Raw genomic sequence first — 19,814 nt, 5'->3', positions numbered from 1 at the left:
CTCAACCTTGATAGAAGGTGATCAGTCCCTCAACCTAGATGGAAGGTGATCAGTCTCTCAACCTAGATGGAAGGTGATCAGTCCCTCAACCTAGATGGATGGTGTTCAGTCCATCAACTTAGATGGAAGGCGATCAATCCCTCAACCTAGATGGAAGGTGATCAGTCCCTCAATCTAGATGGATGGTGTCCAGTCCCTCATCCTAGATGGAAGGTGTTCAGTCCCTCAACCTAGATGAATGGTGTTCAGTCCCTCAACCTAGATGGAAGGTGATCAGTCCCTCAACCTAGATGGATGGTGTTCAGTTCCTCAACTTAGATGGAAGGTGTTCAGTCCCTCAACCTAGATGGAAGGTGATTAGTCACTCAACCTAGATGGATGGTGTTCAGTCCCTCAACCTAGATGTGATGGTGTTCAGTCTCTCATCCTAGATGGAAGGTGATCAGTCCCTCAACCTAGATGGAAGGTGATCAGTCCCTCAACCTAGATGGAAGGTGATCAGTCCCTCAACCTAGATGGAAGGTGTTCAGTCTCTCACACAACTAGATATTATTATTATTATTATTATTATTATTATTATTATTATTATTGTTGTTGTTGTTATTGTTGTTAGTATTACTGTTGTTATTGTTATTATTTTTATTATTATATTATTATTATTATTATTATTATTATTATGATTATGATTATTATTATTAAATACACATGGGGACCGCTAAGCCCGCATGGGTCATTTAGAGCCTGGGTAATGAGAAGGATTCGACCCGTGAAAGGGGTCAGGATAGAATCAATTTCCTGGTAATGAGCACTTCACCGACCACCCATGAACGGTATTTTATTTCGTTTACCCTAGCAAGATGCATCCAATGAATCACCTGTCCGGTTCCTGGACACACCTAACGGCAGGGAACCTGACTGATCAAGCCAATAAGCCTCTAATACACAGTTTCACACCTGTGGCTCACACAGTGAGTTAGACACGTGTGTGACATCTGGGAATCTTTGCTTGTAGACGTTTCCCCATTCAGATGGGTATCTTTATTGACGAAACGTTTCGCCTACACAGTAGGCTTCTTCAGATACACCTGCTGTCTCTGTATTTGACTGAAGAAACTTACTGTGTAAGCGAAACGTTTCAACGATATAGATACCCAACTGTTGCACATGTGTCTTAAACATCATTATGGACATAAAAATATATACAGCAAATAGTGGAAGATAAGGTAATCAGTCCCTCAGATTCCTTAAAGACTAGTGTTCATCACCTGCTCTTAGGGTGAGGGACTGATTACCTAATATTCAACTATTTGCTGTATATACTTCCATTATGTCCTTGTATTGTTCTGATAAAGTCACTGGAGGACGAAAGGTTTACAAGGTACTGAATACCACTGATATACAATATATGATATTGCTAATGTGAATAACCTTTGTAAAAAGAGAGTAAGTAATCTCCACACGTAAGTATGCCAACAGTGTAAGAGACATCCGGCACAGTTTTGGGGTATCCCGCCACATCTGGAGGGTAGGTATGATTACCCAGGATTTTTCCACACGAGCGTTGACGTAAGGGATACCCACATACCTGGTGGTTGGCTGAACAGGTTTGTGGGTATCGTTGGCGTAAGGGATACCCACACACCCGGTGACTAAACAGGTGTGGGAGTATCCAGGTGTGTTCCAGCATCAGATGCCCAGATACTGGATTATTATTGTTACGTTTATGGGTACGCATGAAAGCTGCAAGTTTCATGCGATGCTTGGTGAATGGGTGCTTACTAGATACGATCCGAGGATGGGGATGGCAGCTCCAGTTCCTTGGATTAAGAGCCCTTGTCAGCATGAAGGTATGGTAGTAAAGCCACCAGATTTATCGCAAGCCAGGCAAGCCAATGTAACCTGGCTCACACCCTAGTGTAAGTGTCCTAGTCTGTTCGTTGGCTTGGTTTTTTTTAGGTGTGTAAGTAGGTATGTGTAATATCCTAGCTGATGAATAAGACACATGTGTAACACGTGGGGTGTCTTTATTGCAGTAATGTCTTGCTTGCACAACTGTCTTCTTCAGTTGAATTCACTCCATCACTGTCTTGCCAGAAGGGTGCTTTACACTACAGTTATAAAACTGCAACATTAACACCCCTCCTTCAGAGTGCAGGCACTGTACTTCCCATCTCCAGGACTCAAGTCCGGCCTGCTGGTTTCCCTGAATCCCTTCATAAATGTTACTTTGCTCACACTCCAACAGCATGTCAAATATTAAAAACCATTTGTCTCCGTTCACTCCTTTCAAATACGCTCACGCATGCTTGCTGGAAGTCCAAGCCCCTCGCACACAAAGCATCCTTTACCCCCACTCTCCAACCTTTCCTAGGCCGACCCCTACCCCGCCTTCCCTCCACTACAGATTTATACGCTCTCGAAGTCATTCTGTTTTGTTCCATTCTTTCTACATGTCCGAACCACCTCAACAACCTCTCCTAAGCCCTCTGGATTATAGTTTTGGTAATCCCACACCTCCTCATAATTTCCAAACTACGAATTCTCTGCATTATATTCACACCACACATTGCCCTCAGACATGACATCTCCACTGCCTCCAGCCTTCTCCTCGCTGCAACATTCATTACCCATGCTTCACACCCATACAAGAGTGTTGGTATAACTATACTCTCATACATTCCCCTCTTTGCTTCCACGGACAAAGTTCTTTGTCTCCACAGACTCATAAGTGAACCACTCGCTCTTTTCCCCTAATCAGTTCTATGATTCACCTCATCCTTCATAGACTCATTTGCTGACACGTCCAATCCCAAATATCTGAATACATTCACCTCCTCCATACTTTCTCCTTCCAATCTGATATCCAATCTTTCATCACCTAATCGTTTTGTTATCCTCATCACCATGCTCTTTCCTATATTCACTTTTAATTTTCTTCTTTTACACACCCTACCAAATTCATCCACCAACCTCTGCAACTTCTCTTCAGAATCTCCCAAGAGCACAGTGTCATCAGCAAAGAGCAACTGTGACAACTCCCACTTTGTGTTTGATTCTTTATCTTTTAACTTCACACCTCTTGCCAATACCCGAGCATTCACTTCTCTTACAACCCCATCTATAAATATATTGAACAACCATGGTGATATCACACATCCTTGTCAAAGGCCTACTTTTACTGGGAAATACTTCCACTGTCTCCTACATACTCTAACCTTAGCCTCACTATCATCGTAAAAACTCTTCACTGCTTTCAGTAACCTACCACCTATACCATACACATGCAACATCTGCCACATTGCCCCCCTAACCACCCTGTCATACGCCTTTTCCAAATCCATAACTGCCAAAAAAAACTTCTTTAGCCTTGCTAAATATTGTTCACCTATATGTTTCACTGTAAACACCTGGTCCACACACCCCCTACCTTTCCTAAAGCCTCCTTGTTCATCTGCTATCCTACTCTCCGTCTTACTCTTAATTCTTTCAATAATAACTCTACCATACATTTTACCAGGTTTGCTCAACAGACTTATTCCCCTATAATTTTTGCACTCTCTTTTGTCCCCTTTGCCTTTATACAAAGGAACTATGCATGCTCTCTGCCAATCCCTAGGTACCTTACCCTCTTCCATACATTTATTAAATAATTGCACCAGCCACTCCAAAACTATATCCCCACCTACTTTTAACATTTCTATCTTTATCCCATCAATCCCGGCTGCCTTACCCCCTTTCATTTTACGTACTGCCTCACGAACTTCCCCCACACTCACAACTGGCTCTTCCTCACTCCTACAAGATGTTATTCCTCTTTACCCTATACACGAAATCACAGCTTCCTTATCTTCATCAACATTTAACAATTCCTCGAAATATTCCTTCCATCTTCCCGATACCTCTAACTCTCCATTTAATAACTCTCCTCTCCTCTTTTTAACTGACAAATCCATTTGTTCCGTAGGTTTCCTCAACTTATTAATCTCACTCCAAAACTTTTTCTTATTTTCAACAAAATTTGTTGATAACATCTCACCCACTCTCTCTCTCTCTCTCTCATATATATATATATATATATATATATATATATATATATATATATATATATATATATATATATATATATATATATATATATATATATATATATATATATATATCAGTATTGTGGTATCCCGTCGTCTCTGTTGATTGTGTCGATTATTTCTTTGATCTCCTGTTTGTATCAAGATTAAGTAACAGTCTGTTGGGAAAACTTCTTTGTCTGTTATCAAGTATTTCATCACAACTACACAAGTGGGAATCTGGCTTCTCTTATCCTTCCAGCTACCAAGTGAAGGTATTTCCGGTATCTTCAATAATACCAGTATTAACTCTTGTATTAACTCTGACACTGTGCAACAAGTATCTTGAAAATTTGCAGTTTAATATACATATTTTTTTTTACGTTCGGAAATTCCACTGAAAATGAAGCTATTGTTATTCTTATGTATTTTTTTTTGTAGTGTAATTTAATCATCTTGAAAGTCGTAATTATTTTTTCCGGTGGTATCTAGTTCATCGTCGTCTGTTCGTAGATTATTTATATGTTTTTTTATGATACAGTGGGATTTTTATTTTTTATTTTTCACTTAGTTTTTTGGATATATATGCAGAATATTTCGTTTTTAGGCCTTGGATATTATTATTATTAGTGTTAAGTTTATGGGAAAGCGCTAAAGCCCCAGGGTTATGCACTGCTTGGTGAATGGACGCTTACTAGATTTGATACGAGGAAGGGGAGGGTAGTTCCAGTTCAACTTCCTTGGATTCAGTTTAACAAAATTCCACAAAATCTTCTAGCAGTACCGACATTAATTTCGATTTCATACTTTCTATTCTCCTTTTTATTACATTATCCACAACCACATTGCTACACGAATTTATGCTTTCTGATATGTCATACTTATAAATTATATAATTTATCCTGGTATTTACTGCTCGGTGAGTAAGACATGTGTAACACCTGCGTATATACCCACATGTGACTTATTCACTAACTTATCGATATTGTTTATCATAACTGTAATAATGAGCACAGACCCTTGAGGGACCCTAATAGTTGTATTGTTCCATGAGGACATTTGTCTTATTGCGATTGTTTACCTTTTACTTCCAGGCGGAAAACATCTCATTTGCTGACGTAGTCTGCCTTTTATTGCCCTTGTATTTGTTTCCAGATTTGTCTTTCGTTAGGAAGTATAAAGATAATTCATTTTGAATTCACTTAAATACAATCCTCGATAAGTGGATCTTGTTCAAGTTTACTATTATGTTGTTGTACAGATGTTTATTCTGTGGTTGGGATAAACATTAGATTAGATTTTTTATTTTTGCACGATACAATGTTTGTATAGAGGTGGATGACGTTTAGATGTGCCTTCAGAAAACCGCTTAATATGCATAGCATTTCGGGAAAACTTAAGACTAACTTAACATTAATAGGGCAATAACTAACTGAGTGTTTTTAGATATAGTATCTTAGGAACATATAATTGTTATAGGCACAAAACTGGTAAATTATGAAAATTTAACTTAGGATAATCGGGTGCGGCCAGGAGCTGAAGTTCAACCCCTGTAGACACTCCCTGGTAAACACAGCTTAGAGAACACACACACACACACACACACACACACACACACACACACACACACACACACACACACACACACACACACACACACACACACACACACACACACACACACACACACACACACACACACACACACACACACACACACACACAGTCCCTCCCTCGGGGACAGGAGACAGGAGCTATGAATCGACCCCTCCAACCACCATTAGGTGACTACACACACACACAATATTTACACAAGCAATTCTAAAGTACACAACATTTTCCACTCGTCCCCCACAATGGATCTAAGCTAGTTCCATCTGGAGAGGAACTTTCAACAGTTGACCAGCACGCACAGTTGTCCTCGCTCATCCTGTATATACATATAATAATTCATATGTATATACACCCCCATCGTAAGTATATCCACCATTCCGTGTGTCCGTTTTCGTGGTGGTATATTTACCATTGCTTCCCTCGTTGGCGTGTCTGTAAGACATGTCATTAAAAATACTGGATGGCTCCTGGACCCTCATGCTGGAACCTGGATGATGCTGGAGTACCAGTACGCATGAGCAGCGCATCAAGACGAGGCTAAATCCCTCAGCCTCTACAAGTAATACACCGTAACATCTCCAGATCACCAGCATGAATGAGCAACTCACCAAGACGTTGCCAGATCACCAATATGCATGAGCAACGCACCATAACATGGCCAGTTTATCTCCCATTCTACGACTCAGACCTGATTACCCACCCATTACCCCGATCAGCCCTGATTACCTCTCTTTTCTCAAGCGCTGCATAACCCCTTTCGGATTTAGCGATTTCTCTATGAATGTAAAGTGCAAACTCGCCTTTTTCCCAAGAATTAGAACAAGAATTTAGTGAGAGTAAAGTTACAAATGTTTTTAACATAACTATGTCAGATTTTCACTGTTTAAGATGCCTTCAACAGTCACCCATTTGACTGTAATTAAAGGGAGAGCCAGAGATAATATGTATCTACATACCTAGTTAGATGAATCCTATTGTAACCAGCTGACCCAGTGGCTTACGCACTGGCCTGGAGTTCTACGACTCATTTGCCGTGAGTTCGAACTCCACCCTTACCGTGTTTTTTTTTTTTTTTTTTGCATGCGGGTACATGTGTATCCACACACAGGTGCATGTGTAGACACCTCCAGCTGTTACAGTCTCAGCAAGAGTGAGGTCTCTAGTAGAGCCCGTGAGCGGAGAAAGCTGACCTCCAGGCCTCTGTTACCAATGATCCAGGAACACTGTGTGTCAACCACCACTGCCTCTTACATCCCACCTTCGATATTTTTATCATATATTTAGCTTTTATAATAATAATAATAATAATAATTGACAATAATAATAATAAAATAATAATTGACAATAATAATAATAAATCTTTATTTCAAGATCGTTACATAATATAATCAGGAATAACTAATATTTTTTTTTTATGTACTTAATAGAGTAGAGCATTTCGGGCGGTTCTTTCCAGTTGGGTTTAACCCCGACTCTTTCCTTTCTCTGTAGTTCTTTCTTCATCGCCGTCTAGTTAAGGACCCACCCCTGTTGGGTCCTTAATTAACTGTGAGTCAGTTCGTTCGTTCGTTCTTTCGGGCAGTTCTGTAATATTTCAGACATTAATACTCCTCATTATATCGTTTAATAATTCCTGTTATATGTCAGATATCAATAGCAATCGTTATGTTAGACAACAGACGCTTTGTCTGATTTCTTTGGGTTATCTTAGGTTCTCTACACATGTGCTGCTATGTATGATAATCTGTGTAACTGTATTTGTGTATACCTGAATAGACTTACTTAGTCTTCGACTCCTGTCGATCAGTCATCTATCCCAGTGAGTCACACATACCTAAAACATTCCAATAGGGTATTCCCAGTACCACAGAGGTGATTCATGGTCTTGATCTGAGGTATCCCCCCTCCCCTCTCTCTAGGTAATATTTGTCAGGAAACAGGACAAGTGCTTCCAGACGCGCGTTTTAGTCATATGATATGACCCGCAGCTGGAGCTTTTGGTCATCTGACCGAGTCCTTCCACTGGCTTACCTCTCTATCACTTTAAAAATAATGGATATGATTATAACCAGTTTCTGATACTTCTCTCTCTCTTTCCCTTCTCTGCTTGTGTATATATTTTCGTCTCTTTGTATCTCCTTATTTATGTGTGTGTATGTGTGTGTGTGTGTGTGTGTGTGTGTGTACTTACCTATTTGTGGTTGTAGGGAGTCGATTCATAGCTCCTGACCCCTTGCACATGTATGTTTGTATGCATGAATACATGTGTATCCCCGCTAAGAACAAGCTACAACTCCTCAACACTGCAGGTATTGACGAGGTCATGGCATTCAGTGGTAAGAAACAACTTTCTAACACACTGCTCGACTCTTACGTTCTTCCAGTTGACATTAGGAGTTTTCAGGTAACCAACTATTGCTACTTTCTGCCACATTGTCCGTTCCCCAGGTCAATACAAATAAGTAATTACAAATTTCAATACATACAGGACGATATTGTCTTCTTCTTCTTATATATATATATATATATATATATATATATATATATATATATATATATATATATATATATATATATATATATATATATATATATATATATATATATATATATATATATATATATATATATATATATATATATATATATATATATGCAATAAGATCACAGTAAACAGGTGATTTTAAAATATGCAAAACAACCACTCTGAAAGAATAGAGAAATTCCAAGCGCTTTCGTGACTACTCACATTATCAAGGAACTATGGACTTGATAATGTGAGTAGTCACGAAAGCGCTTGGAATTTCTCTATTGTTTCAGAGTGGTTGTTTTGCATATATATATATATATATATATATATATATATATATATATATATATATATATATATATATATATATATATATATATATATATATATATATATATATATATATATATATATATATATATATATATATATATATATATATATATATATATATATATATATATATATCTATATATATATATATATATATATATATATATCTATATATATATCTATATATAAATATATATATATATATATATATATATATATATATATATATATATATATATATATATATATATATATATATATATATATATATATATATATAACGCTTAAAGGTGTTCATGGGCTTCAAGATAGAGTCCTGACGGAGTGCTGAAGGAGGGGGAGAGAGAAGCAAGATCGTTGTTATTTATCATCATTAGATAGAACAATGCTGTGTGTGGACTCATTAACTTATACGGGATACAACTTGCGTGACCTTGAATCTGCTGCAGTAATAACAGTGATAATAACAATAGCAAAATGTTTCGTAACTTTTGTGTGCTGTTGCCAAATTCTTATACGATCGAACATTAAAATGGTATAAAATACCGACAGGTTGTTAGGTAAGACACATATGCAACAGTTAGGTATCTTTATTTCGAAACGTTTCGCCTACACAGTAGGCTTCTTCAGTCGAGTACAGAAAAGTTGATAGAAGCAGAAGATACTTGAAGACGATGTAATCAGTCCATCACCCTTAAAGTTTTGAGGTGGTCAGTCCCTCAGGTGATGGACTGATTACATCGTCTTCAAGTATCTTCTGCTTCTATCAACTTTTCTGTACTCGACTGAAGAAGCCTACTGTGTAGGCGAAACGTTTCGAAATAAAGATACCTAACTGTTGCATATGTGTCTTTCTTATACGATCATTGTATTGTGGAAACAAAAGCTAGAAGTGTTTCACCCGTTATATTCCGGTGCAGTATTGGATATCTTTTACTGTGGAAACGTATCGCCAGTTAGTAGCTTCTTCAGTCCAATACAGAGAAGAATGGTGGAAGATCAGAAGGAGTTTGAGGTAATCAGTCCCTCAGACTGGAGTCGATGTGGACTGAACACATTGACTCCAGGATGAGGGACTGATCACCTCAAGCTCCTCATTTTCCACCGTTTTTCTCTGTAATGGACTGATGAAGCCACTGTGTAGCGAAACGTTTCCACAATATTCCCGAGTGTTACACAAGTGTCTAATTCATCAACTTGTCTATTTTCTGAACCATCGATGTAGTGTCATATTCCATCATACAGGATGGGTTATAAAGAGATAGTAATCTCAGGTCACACACACACTGAGTTTTGTGGTTCGATCCCAGCTACGGGTGGAAACATTAAGGATTGTTTCCCTAAGACACATGTTTTCCCTGTTTACCTAGGAGAGAGTAGGTAGGCACCTGAGTGTTGGCCGACTGGTGTGGGTCGCATCCTGGGGACAAAATTGACCTAATTTGCCCGATATGCTCTGCATAACAAGGATCTTTCTATATACTATGTCACTTATATCAGCTATGGTCTGTATAAGTTGTATCATGTACTTGTAGAAATAAAGATTACTATAAAATTTACTACTTACAGTCTATGGGTTTTGTATCTGTGGTTGATTCAGATGTTTTGTTGTACAATAGCTGGAGCTATTGTTAGAATTATCGTCTCGCAGGGAGTAGTAAGGAAGGAAGGAGGTACCAGACAGGAGAAAGGTATGAGACAGAAAGTGGAAAGAGACTAAAAGGAATGCATAGAAAGGAAGGAGGATAGAGGGTAGAGGAACAAATAAAGAGAGGAGGGAAGAAGAGGAAGATAGGAGAGAAGACTGAGGAGGAATAAAAGGGGAAGATAATGTATGACAGAGTCTGAAGGAAGGTAGACAATGGCCTCCACTGTACGATAACAACAAAACGTGACTTCACATGAACAATTCGTTAAATGATCTATCCTTTCACAATAAGTGTACATTAACGTAAATTCGTATGTATAAATAATCGAAAGTGAGGGACTACATTTGTTCCTATTTACGAATAGAATGTTACAATGGGGATACCAGGCTACAATAAGTCTTATCGCTCCGATTCATCAATGTAGGAAAATAAATTCATTTTTTAGTCAAGACGTACTTCAGGTCAGCCTCGTTTTTCTGATGTATAAAACAGCCATATGAGAAAAATTTAAGAAACTATAATTACGAGGGAGCTGATCAGCCAGGCTGTGGTTCGTACGTCGGTTTACATGCGACCAGAGGTAACAACCTGGTTGATCAGGCCCTGATCCACCGCGAGGCCTGGTCCTGGACCGGCCGAGGGGGCGTTGATCCCCGGAATACCCCCCCAGGTACACGATATGAGACGCTCATCACCACCTTAAAAATTTAACTATTCCAAAAAAATTGTTTTACAGAATGCTAGATATTTTTTTTTATCCACAATGATATTAAAATTTTGATTTTTGGACCAAAACTTAGAAGCCTCACTTTAACGCAATTTTTTTTAGCTAAATTCTGATATATATATATATATATATATATATATATATATATATATATATATATATATATATATATATATATATATATATATATATATATATATCAATGAAACCACGAAACACGTGATATTGAAACATTTACCAAACTACGGCAGGCCAGGGTTCGACCCCACGACACATTGTCCCGCCTCAAGAGACAACACAACATACATGTCGCCTTATCTACTCCGCCATCGATTCTACAAACAACATGAGCCTAGCGACTTGTTTCATGTTGCGAGGACACTCGTGACAGTGGAATGCTCAAGGATTAATTTCAGCTTCCTCCTGTTTGAATACCCGCCTCAACAAGCAATCTGTATACAAATGAAGCCACGAAACAATCACCTGTCGCAGTTTGGTAAAGTGTGTGTGTGTGTACTCACCTAGTTGTACTCACCTAGTTGAGGTTGCGGGGGTCGAGTCCAAGCTCCTGGCCCCGCCTCTTCACTGATCGCTACTAGGTCACTCTCCCTGAGCCGTGAGCTAAATTTATCATACCTCTGCTTAAAGCAATGTATGGATCCTGCCTCCACTACATCGCTTCCCAAACTATTCCACTTACTGACTACTCTGTGGCTGAAGAAATACTTCCTAACATCCCTGTGATTCATCTGTGTCTTCAGCTTCCAACTGTGTCCCCGTGTTGCTGTGTCCAGTCTCTGGAACATCCTCTCTTTGTCCACCTTGTCAATTCCTCTCAGTATTTTGTAAGTCGTTATCATGTCCTGGTAGCCGAAGCATGTTCTAGGCATATTCCCCTAAGAAAGAAGAAGAGCAGGAGTAAACTGGAGAGAAAAAGACGCTCCCTCTACAGAAGACGACGAAGAGTCACTGAGCTCCTCAGGAGTGCTAGAATATCTGATACACGAAAGGAGGCGCTGACCAGGGAAGTGGAAACTATCGAACTTAAGCTAAATAACTCTTACAGGAACCAGGAGAGGCAGGAGGAGCTTAAAGCTATTAGTGAAATTGAAAGAAATTCAAAATATTTCTTTTCATATGCCAAAAACAAGGCAAATACCACATCTAGTATCGGGCCCTTACTCAGACAGGATGGGACTTACACAGATGACAACAAGGAAATGAGTGAAATATTGAAATCCCAGTACGACTCTGTGTTTAGTGAACCACTAATCGGTCTGAGGATCGACGACCCAAATTATTTCTTCATGAATGAGCCTCAAAACTCCATAAATGTATGCCAGATTTCCGACATTACCCTAACTCCGATAGATTTCGAAAAAGCCATTGACAACATGCCTATGCACTCAGCCCCGGGCCCAGACTCGTGGAACTCTGTTTTCATTAAGAACTGCAAGAAACCCCTCTCGCGTGCCCTAAGTACACTATGGAGGAGGAGCTTGGACATGGGTGAAATTCCACAGTCACTTAAAACAACGGATATAGCCCCACTCCATAAAGGTGGCAGCACAGCATTAGCTAAGAACTATAGACCAATAGCTCTGACGTCCCACATCATAAAAATTTTTGAAAGAGTGCTAAGAAGCAGGATTGCAAATCACCTGGATTCCCAAAATCTGCACAATCCAGGGCAACATGGGTTCAGGGCAGGTCGCTCCTGCCTCTCACAACTACTGGATCACTATGACATGGCCTTGGATGCACTGGAAGAAAATCAGAATGCAGATGTAATATACACAGACTTTGCAAAAGCATTTGACAAATGCGATCATGGCGTAATAGCCCATAAAATACGTGCTAAAGGAATAACTGGGAAAGTGGGGAGATGGATCTTCAACTTCCTAACAAATCGAACACAAAGAGTAGTGGTCAACAGAGTTAAATCGGAGGCTGCCATAGTGAAGAGCTCTGTTCCACAAGGCACAGTACTCGCCCCCATCTTATTCCTTATCCTCATATCAGACATAAACAGAGATATACACCACAGCACCGTATCATCCTTTGCGGATGATACTAGGATCTGCATGAGGCTGTCATCTGCTGAGGACGCGGTTAACCTCCAAGAAGATATAAACAAAGTTTTCCAGTGGGCAACGGTAAACAATATGATGTTCAATGAGGACAAATTCCAACTACTCCGTTATGGAAAACTGGAGGAGATAATAACTAAAACAGAGTATACTACTGACTCCGGCCATACAATAGAGCGGAAAAATAATGTAAGGGACCTGGGAGTAGTAATGTCTGAGGATCTCACTTTCAAGGATCACAACAGTGCCACGATCGCACGTGCAAAGAAAATGATAGGATGGATAATGAGAACTTTCAAAACGAGAGATGCCAAGCCCATGATGATCCTTTTCAAATCACTTGTTCTCTCTAGGCTAGAATACTGCTGTACATTAACATCTCCATTCAAAGCAGGTGAAATCGCAGATCTAGAGAGTGTACAGAGATCCTTTACTGCACGTATAAGTTCTGTCAAGCACCTTAACTACTGGGAACGCTTGGAAGCACTTGACTTGTACTCGTTGGAACGCAGGAGGGAGAGATATATCATAATCTACACTTGGAAAATCTTGGAAGGAATGGTCCCAAATCTGCACACAGAAATCACTCCCTACGAAAGTAAAAGACTGGGCAGGCGATGCAAAATGCCCCCAATAAAAAGTAGGGGCGCCATTGGTACACTAAGGGAAAAGACCGTAAGTGTCCGGGGCCCAAAACTGTTTAACAGCCTCCCATCAAGCATTAGGGGAATTGCCAATAAACCCCTGGCTGCCTTCAAGAGAGAGCTGGACAGATACCTAAAGTCAGTACCGGATCAGCCGGGCTGTGGCTCGTACGTTGGACTGCGTGCGGCCAGCAGTAACAGCCTAGTTGATCAGGCCCTGATCCATCGGGAGGCCTGGTCATGGACCGGGCCGCGGGGGCGTTGATCCCCGGAATAACCTCCAGGTAACTAGGTATCTCTCCTGTCCTCCAGTGTCGTCAGGTTGATTTCCCTTAACCTCTCCTCATAGGACATACCTCTTAACTCTGGGACTAGTCTTGTTGCAAACCTTTGCACTTTCTCTAGTTTCTTTACATGCTTGGCTAGGTGTGGGTGTGTGTGTGTGCGTTTGTGTATCACGACTTTTTGAGGTTGGGACCAAGTGTTTCGTGCCAACACCTTGAAAGGTGCAGTGGTTATTACTGGTACATACAAAGTATCTGCTCCTCTGGAGAGACAGCATAAGAGCTAGTGATGGCAAATGAGTTTTTTTTCTCTGGGTCACCCTGGCTTGCAGGTTGCAGATGTTGCATGTACGTACCAGACGACGCGAAGCTCCTTCCTAGGTCCCCGAACACCTTTACAATACCTCGCCAGGATCGTACTCCGCTGTATTTTAAGCATATCTCAGGTGTGTAGCTCCTGTAGGAGCCAATAAAGGCGTCTCGGTCAATGTAAAAACACAATGCGCATGTTTCTTTGTTATGGAAGTCGTGGTGTGGGTCAGTTCTCAAGGTTCTTCTCAGTATTATCCACCTAGCCACTCCTGTTGACGTCATAGTCTTGCCAGACACATTGTACTCTCTCTCTAACTTTCCATACTGAGAAAGCTTGTAACATTATGCTTTTATTTGTCTCATATTGTTGCGTCAGTTAGCAAAAAGATTTAATTAGGTATTTAAGTAAACGAAATAAATGAACTAATAATATATAATAATTTAAGTTTCTGGCAACAAACTATGACGTCACAGAAGCTATATTCCAGGATGTTGTGTGTATATATATATATATATATATATATATATATATATATATATATATATATATATATATATATATATATATATATATATATATATATATATATATATATATATATATATATATATATATATATATCAGCTATTATTTAAGGTTTATGCTGAAAAATTTAACCTCTTCAACGATGTTCCTTCAAGGAGAGAGTCCCTCGAAGCAGATGAAAGGCTCTTGATCTTAGGAAATGGAGCCCCCTTCCTTTTCTTTGCATTGCACCTCATTACCTTTCATTCCCCAGGCGTTGTAACGACCCCTACAGGCTTTGCGCTTCCCCATGAAAATTATACTTTTCAATTAGGCTTTCTCAGGGTGTCACAGGACTGCCAGTTCACTCCATCTCTCCGCACCTTTAAAATTACACTGTGTGGGATTTAAAACAGTTTTCCCACGCTGAATTAGTAACTCTAGGCACAGGTACACATAAATACAATTACCATGAATAGTGTAAATTACCTAGGATAACCCAAAAAAAAGTCAACGTATGACGCCGTTTGCTTCTTTATACATTATCACCCTCACTACTGTGCGTGGAAACAAATATGATGAATCATATCATTAATAGCTCTACAATGCCAAGTAGTTGATGATTGAGACACGTGCGCAACATCTGGGTATATTCATTTTTAAGATATTTGACCAACCAGTGACTTGATTAATTCCATACAGAGCTTATGAGCTGGAGACAATAGAAGGCAGTGTATGTCTGCCTCCCATCGTCTCCGTGGCTGCATCAGCTGTGTTACGTTGAGAATGGCAGCATGCCGGGGCATGGCTTGGCATAGCGTGGATGAGAATTTTAATGAGCGCTAGTGCGTTCTTAGTTGGATAAAAGTTGATTTAACGTAGGATAACCCAGCAAGGATTGACAGTATATCTTATATCCACTAGGGTTTCGTACCTAAGGATGCCACCCATGATAGTCTGGTAACACCCGGGTACCTATTTACTGATAGGTGAACAGGGGCAGCAGGTATAACGAGGAGGCTTGCTCATACTCTCCCCTTGCCAGGTAAACGAACACAGGCATATTTTTAACAGTGTAAGCTGTATGCCGAGCAATAATTCAAACTGTGCAGTAGAAAGATTACTGCTGCCACTCGTAGTTCCACTGGAACTACGACCAGAAGCGTCTGCATGAGTTCGCTGACCTTTTTTTATTCAACTGAGTCACATTAAAGGTTAAACTGAGCATACGGGATTGCACTTCAAAAATATGCAAATTCAAATGCAGGAATTTAACTCTCGATATTTTAACGAAACGTGACGTGAAATTTAACTACGATATAATTACAGTAATTGAATTCATAAATTTAAAATTCAAATCAACATTAATTCAAGGTTTAATTTCTTCTGAAGAGTCTACAGAACACTGAAGTCTGATCATTCCAGAGGGGCCACGCGTATTTTTTTTATAGGGCCGAAGGTCTGTGACCCCAGGGTCAGCATAATACTGGACAATAGAGACATGGGACTTACATTCTGGGCAGTCATGTTGGTGGTGTGTTGGTGGAAATTTGTGGATGCCGGCGGAAGTGATGGGAGAAGAGGTGTCCCTCGTGTTGGTTGGAAAAGTGATGATACACACAGATCACTACTCAACAACGTTGATTTATACTCCTAGCTGCAAGTACCGACTTCCAGGGGCGAGTGTATAACGGTGTTTTCCAGTAGGGTATACAAACTGTAAAGCTTAAGCTTGCTATACAGTGCACTCCGCTGCAGCCGAAAGCTGAGTGTGAGTCACAGGTGAGCAAAAGTTTTCCTAGAGCAATAGGTAGATCCCCGAGGGTGTCAAGGAGTGAATGCAGCCTCCGCCGCTTGTCTTCGAGTGATCCAGGTGAGCTGGATGTTTCCCACCTGCCTTGAAACTTCTCTTGTCAAAATCTTCCTGTATCCTCTACCAGTCTTCCATCCACAGTCACTGCTAATGATACGTAATTCTCAATACATTTCGTAAGCCCTTTTTTTGTAATGGGTGATCGTTCGTTTTATTTGTATAACGGGGCTTATCCGATGTTGAGAGTGATGCCAGTCGTCGCTAGAATGTCAACTCTCTGTTACAAACCCTCCAGCAATGTATATATAACCCACTAAAAGCATTAGCTTTCACTTCACACGACTGAGTATATACACTGAAAGATGTGTATCTCTGTATATACCGAGAAGCATGAATTTCTCGGTGTATATTATTATTATTATTATTATTATTATTATTATTATTATTATTATTGTCATTATTATTATTATTATTATTATTATTATTATTATTATTATTATTATTATTATTATTATTATTATTTATTATTGGTCGTTTCAGTTTTTTCCCGCATTTTCGGTTTACTTATTGGCTTCGTCTTCCATAATTACAGCATTACGGTAAGTTAAAGCTTACGGGGTCAATGAAAGCAGTCAAAATGGTGTGTGTGCTGGGTAGGTGACCTGGGTGGAGCTCTCTGGTGGTGACCCCAACAACTACTGGTGTTCCAAGCCTGGTGGAGCAGTGTGGAAGAGGAGTGTCAGCACTAGGTGTGGATAAATTAGACACATGTGCAACATTTGGGTATCTTTAATGAGGAAACGTTTCGCCACACAGTGACTTCATCAGCCCATACAAAGGAGAATGGTAGGCATGACCTACTTCCACATTCGTCAAATGTGATACCACCTACGACTGCTGCACCTCTCCTGTCTACAGTATATAAGCTACTTTTTCGCACATATCGTGTAAAACTCTGTGGTAGGAAGACTCGTATTACAACAATCCATTGATACACACTCAGTTCACGGAGTTCACTACCTTATTACAAGATAGGCACATGGCTTCTGCCGAAAAGAAGAGGCCACGATGCTCCATGAACACGACGGAGGACTCAGATTTGGAAATGTGGGGCGAAATTCTAGCGAAGAAGTTGCGAGAGGAAGAGGAAGATCCTGCTCACATTGTAGCAGATCTGACAGTCCCAACCATGGAGCCAGCGACAATAGAAACAGGTGCGGAAATAAACAACGCACCCCCGAAAACCAAGAGGGATGGAACACTGTGGACAACAAGAAGAAGCGCCGTCCGTCCAAGGAGCAGGCAAACCAGCTCAACCGACCTGGCAAATTCAAGGTGAAGTCTTACGGGGACCACAGAACCCACTATGGCGTTGTTTCATACCTGGAATCACGACACAACCTGAAGTTCAAGATATGGTTCAACTTGAGGGGAGAACCAATATTGACTCCTCTCAACAAGGAAATGTATACCACCTTGAAGAGAGTCATGGAGACAGATCGCTCATTCACCCTGGAGGAACTGGACTCTCGGCAGAAGATCACCCAGGGTGTAGTGATGCGATACCCGCTGATGATGTCCATCGAGGCAGTAGCAGCTCACCCCAGTGTGGTGTCAGCTCAACGTCTCAAGGCAAAGACGGCAGGCAACGCACCAACCCGACAGGTCCTCATTCAGCATGTAGGACCACTGCCATCCCAGCTGGACCTCGGTTCTTGGGGCAGGTACGATGTCAGGACCTTCACAGCAGAACCAGTTCGCTGTTTCAAGTGTCAGCGTTATGGACACCTGGGTGCACTCTGTCCGAACACAGTAATCTGCGGTGTTTGCAGCCAGCACCACCCTACCGAGGAATGCATCACCAAGCTGAAAAATGCATCGCCACCCACTCCACAATGCCCGAACTGCAGGCAGAAACACCATGCCTGGAATCCTCGATGCCCCGAGAGGCTCGCCAGAATTCAAGAAGTCTGGAAGACGCCAAAAACTCGGCAACAGGCTACGACGGATCATCACTCTCAGCAAACGATGGGTGCAGAGAAACCTGCCATACCGCAGATCTCTCAGCAACTAACCCAAGTCAATGCCCAGGAATTCCCAACCCTAGAAGTCTCAACCAGGCGTCAAGGTCAAGAACCTCCTGCACCCCTACCTCAACGAAGAAACAGAAACAAGAGGAACAGGAGGCGTCAACAGGGTGCATCTGGTCAATGCGATCAGCAGGTGGCACTAAACGAGCCCCCACCGGCCATAGCACGACAACGCAGGCACTCCTTACCCGGCACAGGCCCTTTGCAGACTCAACTGGCACCTCACCAGCAGATCCCGGCTACCCAACCTGGTATACAGCAACAGACCACGGTGCATACAATAAAGAAATCCAACCCTCAGCAGTCCCTACAGACCACAACAGCCCAGATAATATCCACTGTTTCGAACCCAACTCCAAAGCAGGCCCTCACCAGGGAGGATCTAGTAGCACTCATCAAGGTGTTCACGGATCTTGTTTGCAACACAATCAACTCCACGGAACAACAGAGCGCATTCCGGCAGATGGTCAGTACGCTCCTGAGAGTGTGCTTTCTGACCGAAGAGGAGACAGTGGATGCCATGAATTTGCAGGTTCTCAGAGCGGGCAGGACTCAGTCTCCAGCTCAGGAAACAACAGCGATGGAATAACCTCGGTACCAAATCACACCCTCAAGGTCCTACAATGGAACATCCAGGGCCTGAGGGGCAAACAGCACCTCTTGCTGGAGGCAGTAATTCGGGATCGGGTTGACATCATCTTGCTACAAGAAACTCTGACTGTCTCGACTATGTGCCCAAGACTACCCGGTTTTGCTGGGTATTTTCGGCACTTGGACCCGGGCGTTCACTGCAGAGGCACAGCTGTATTTGTATCCAATACAATACCTCACGAGGTTATAGCCAACCCTGTGGACTGTGGGGAGGATGTCGAGGTACAGGCCATCCTTGTGCACATACCTGGGGCGCCCATTACCATCTATAGCATCTACAAGAACCCAAGACACACCCTCGACATTGCAGAGCTCCTCGCACTAGCATGCACTGAGTGTATTATTGTGGGTGGAGATTTCAACGCACATCACCCAATGCTGCACTCTCACTCAGCAACCAATGCTGCTGGCAGACACATAGCAATGCTCCTACACGATATTCCAGAGGTAAAGTTGCTAAACAATGGAGACCTCACACACCTGTTGGGTGGCTGCCTCGACCTTACCT

General features: G+C 41.1%; 1 protein-coding gene across 1 annotated transcript in view; it reads right to left on the bottom strand.

The window, feature by feature from the left end:
• Window positions 1-16,417, bottom strand: part of LOC128700326 (sodium-dependent nutrient amino acid transporter 1) — a 71,449-nt gene extending 55,032 nt beyond the window's left edge. Inside the window, exon 1 of the mRNA XM_053793432.2 lies at window positions 16,265-16,417. Coding sequence (XP_053649407.1) covers window positions 16,265-16,279 — 15 coding nt within the window. The 5' untranslated portion in view covers window positions 16,280-16,417. The remainder of the gene's footprint in view (window positions 1-16,264) is intronic.
• Window positions 16,418-19,814: the final 3,397 nt, after the last annotated feature.

Source organism: Cherax quadricarinatus, chromosome 71, assembly GCF_038502225.1.
Source record: "Cherax quadricarinatus isolate ZL_2023a chromosome 71, ASM3850222v1, whole genome shotgun sequence".
In the NCBI taxonomy this organism is placed as follows: Eukaryota; Metazoa; Arthropoda; class Malacostraca; order Decapoda; family Parastacidae; genus Cherax; species Cherax quadricarinatus.
This window is presented reverse-complemented; position numbering and strand designations above follow the sequence as displayed.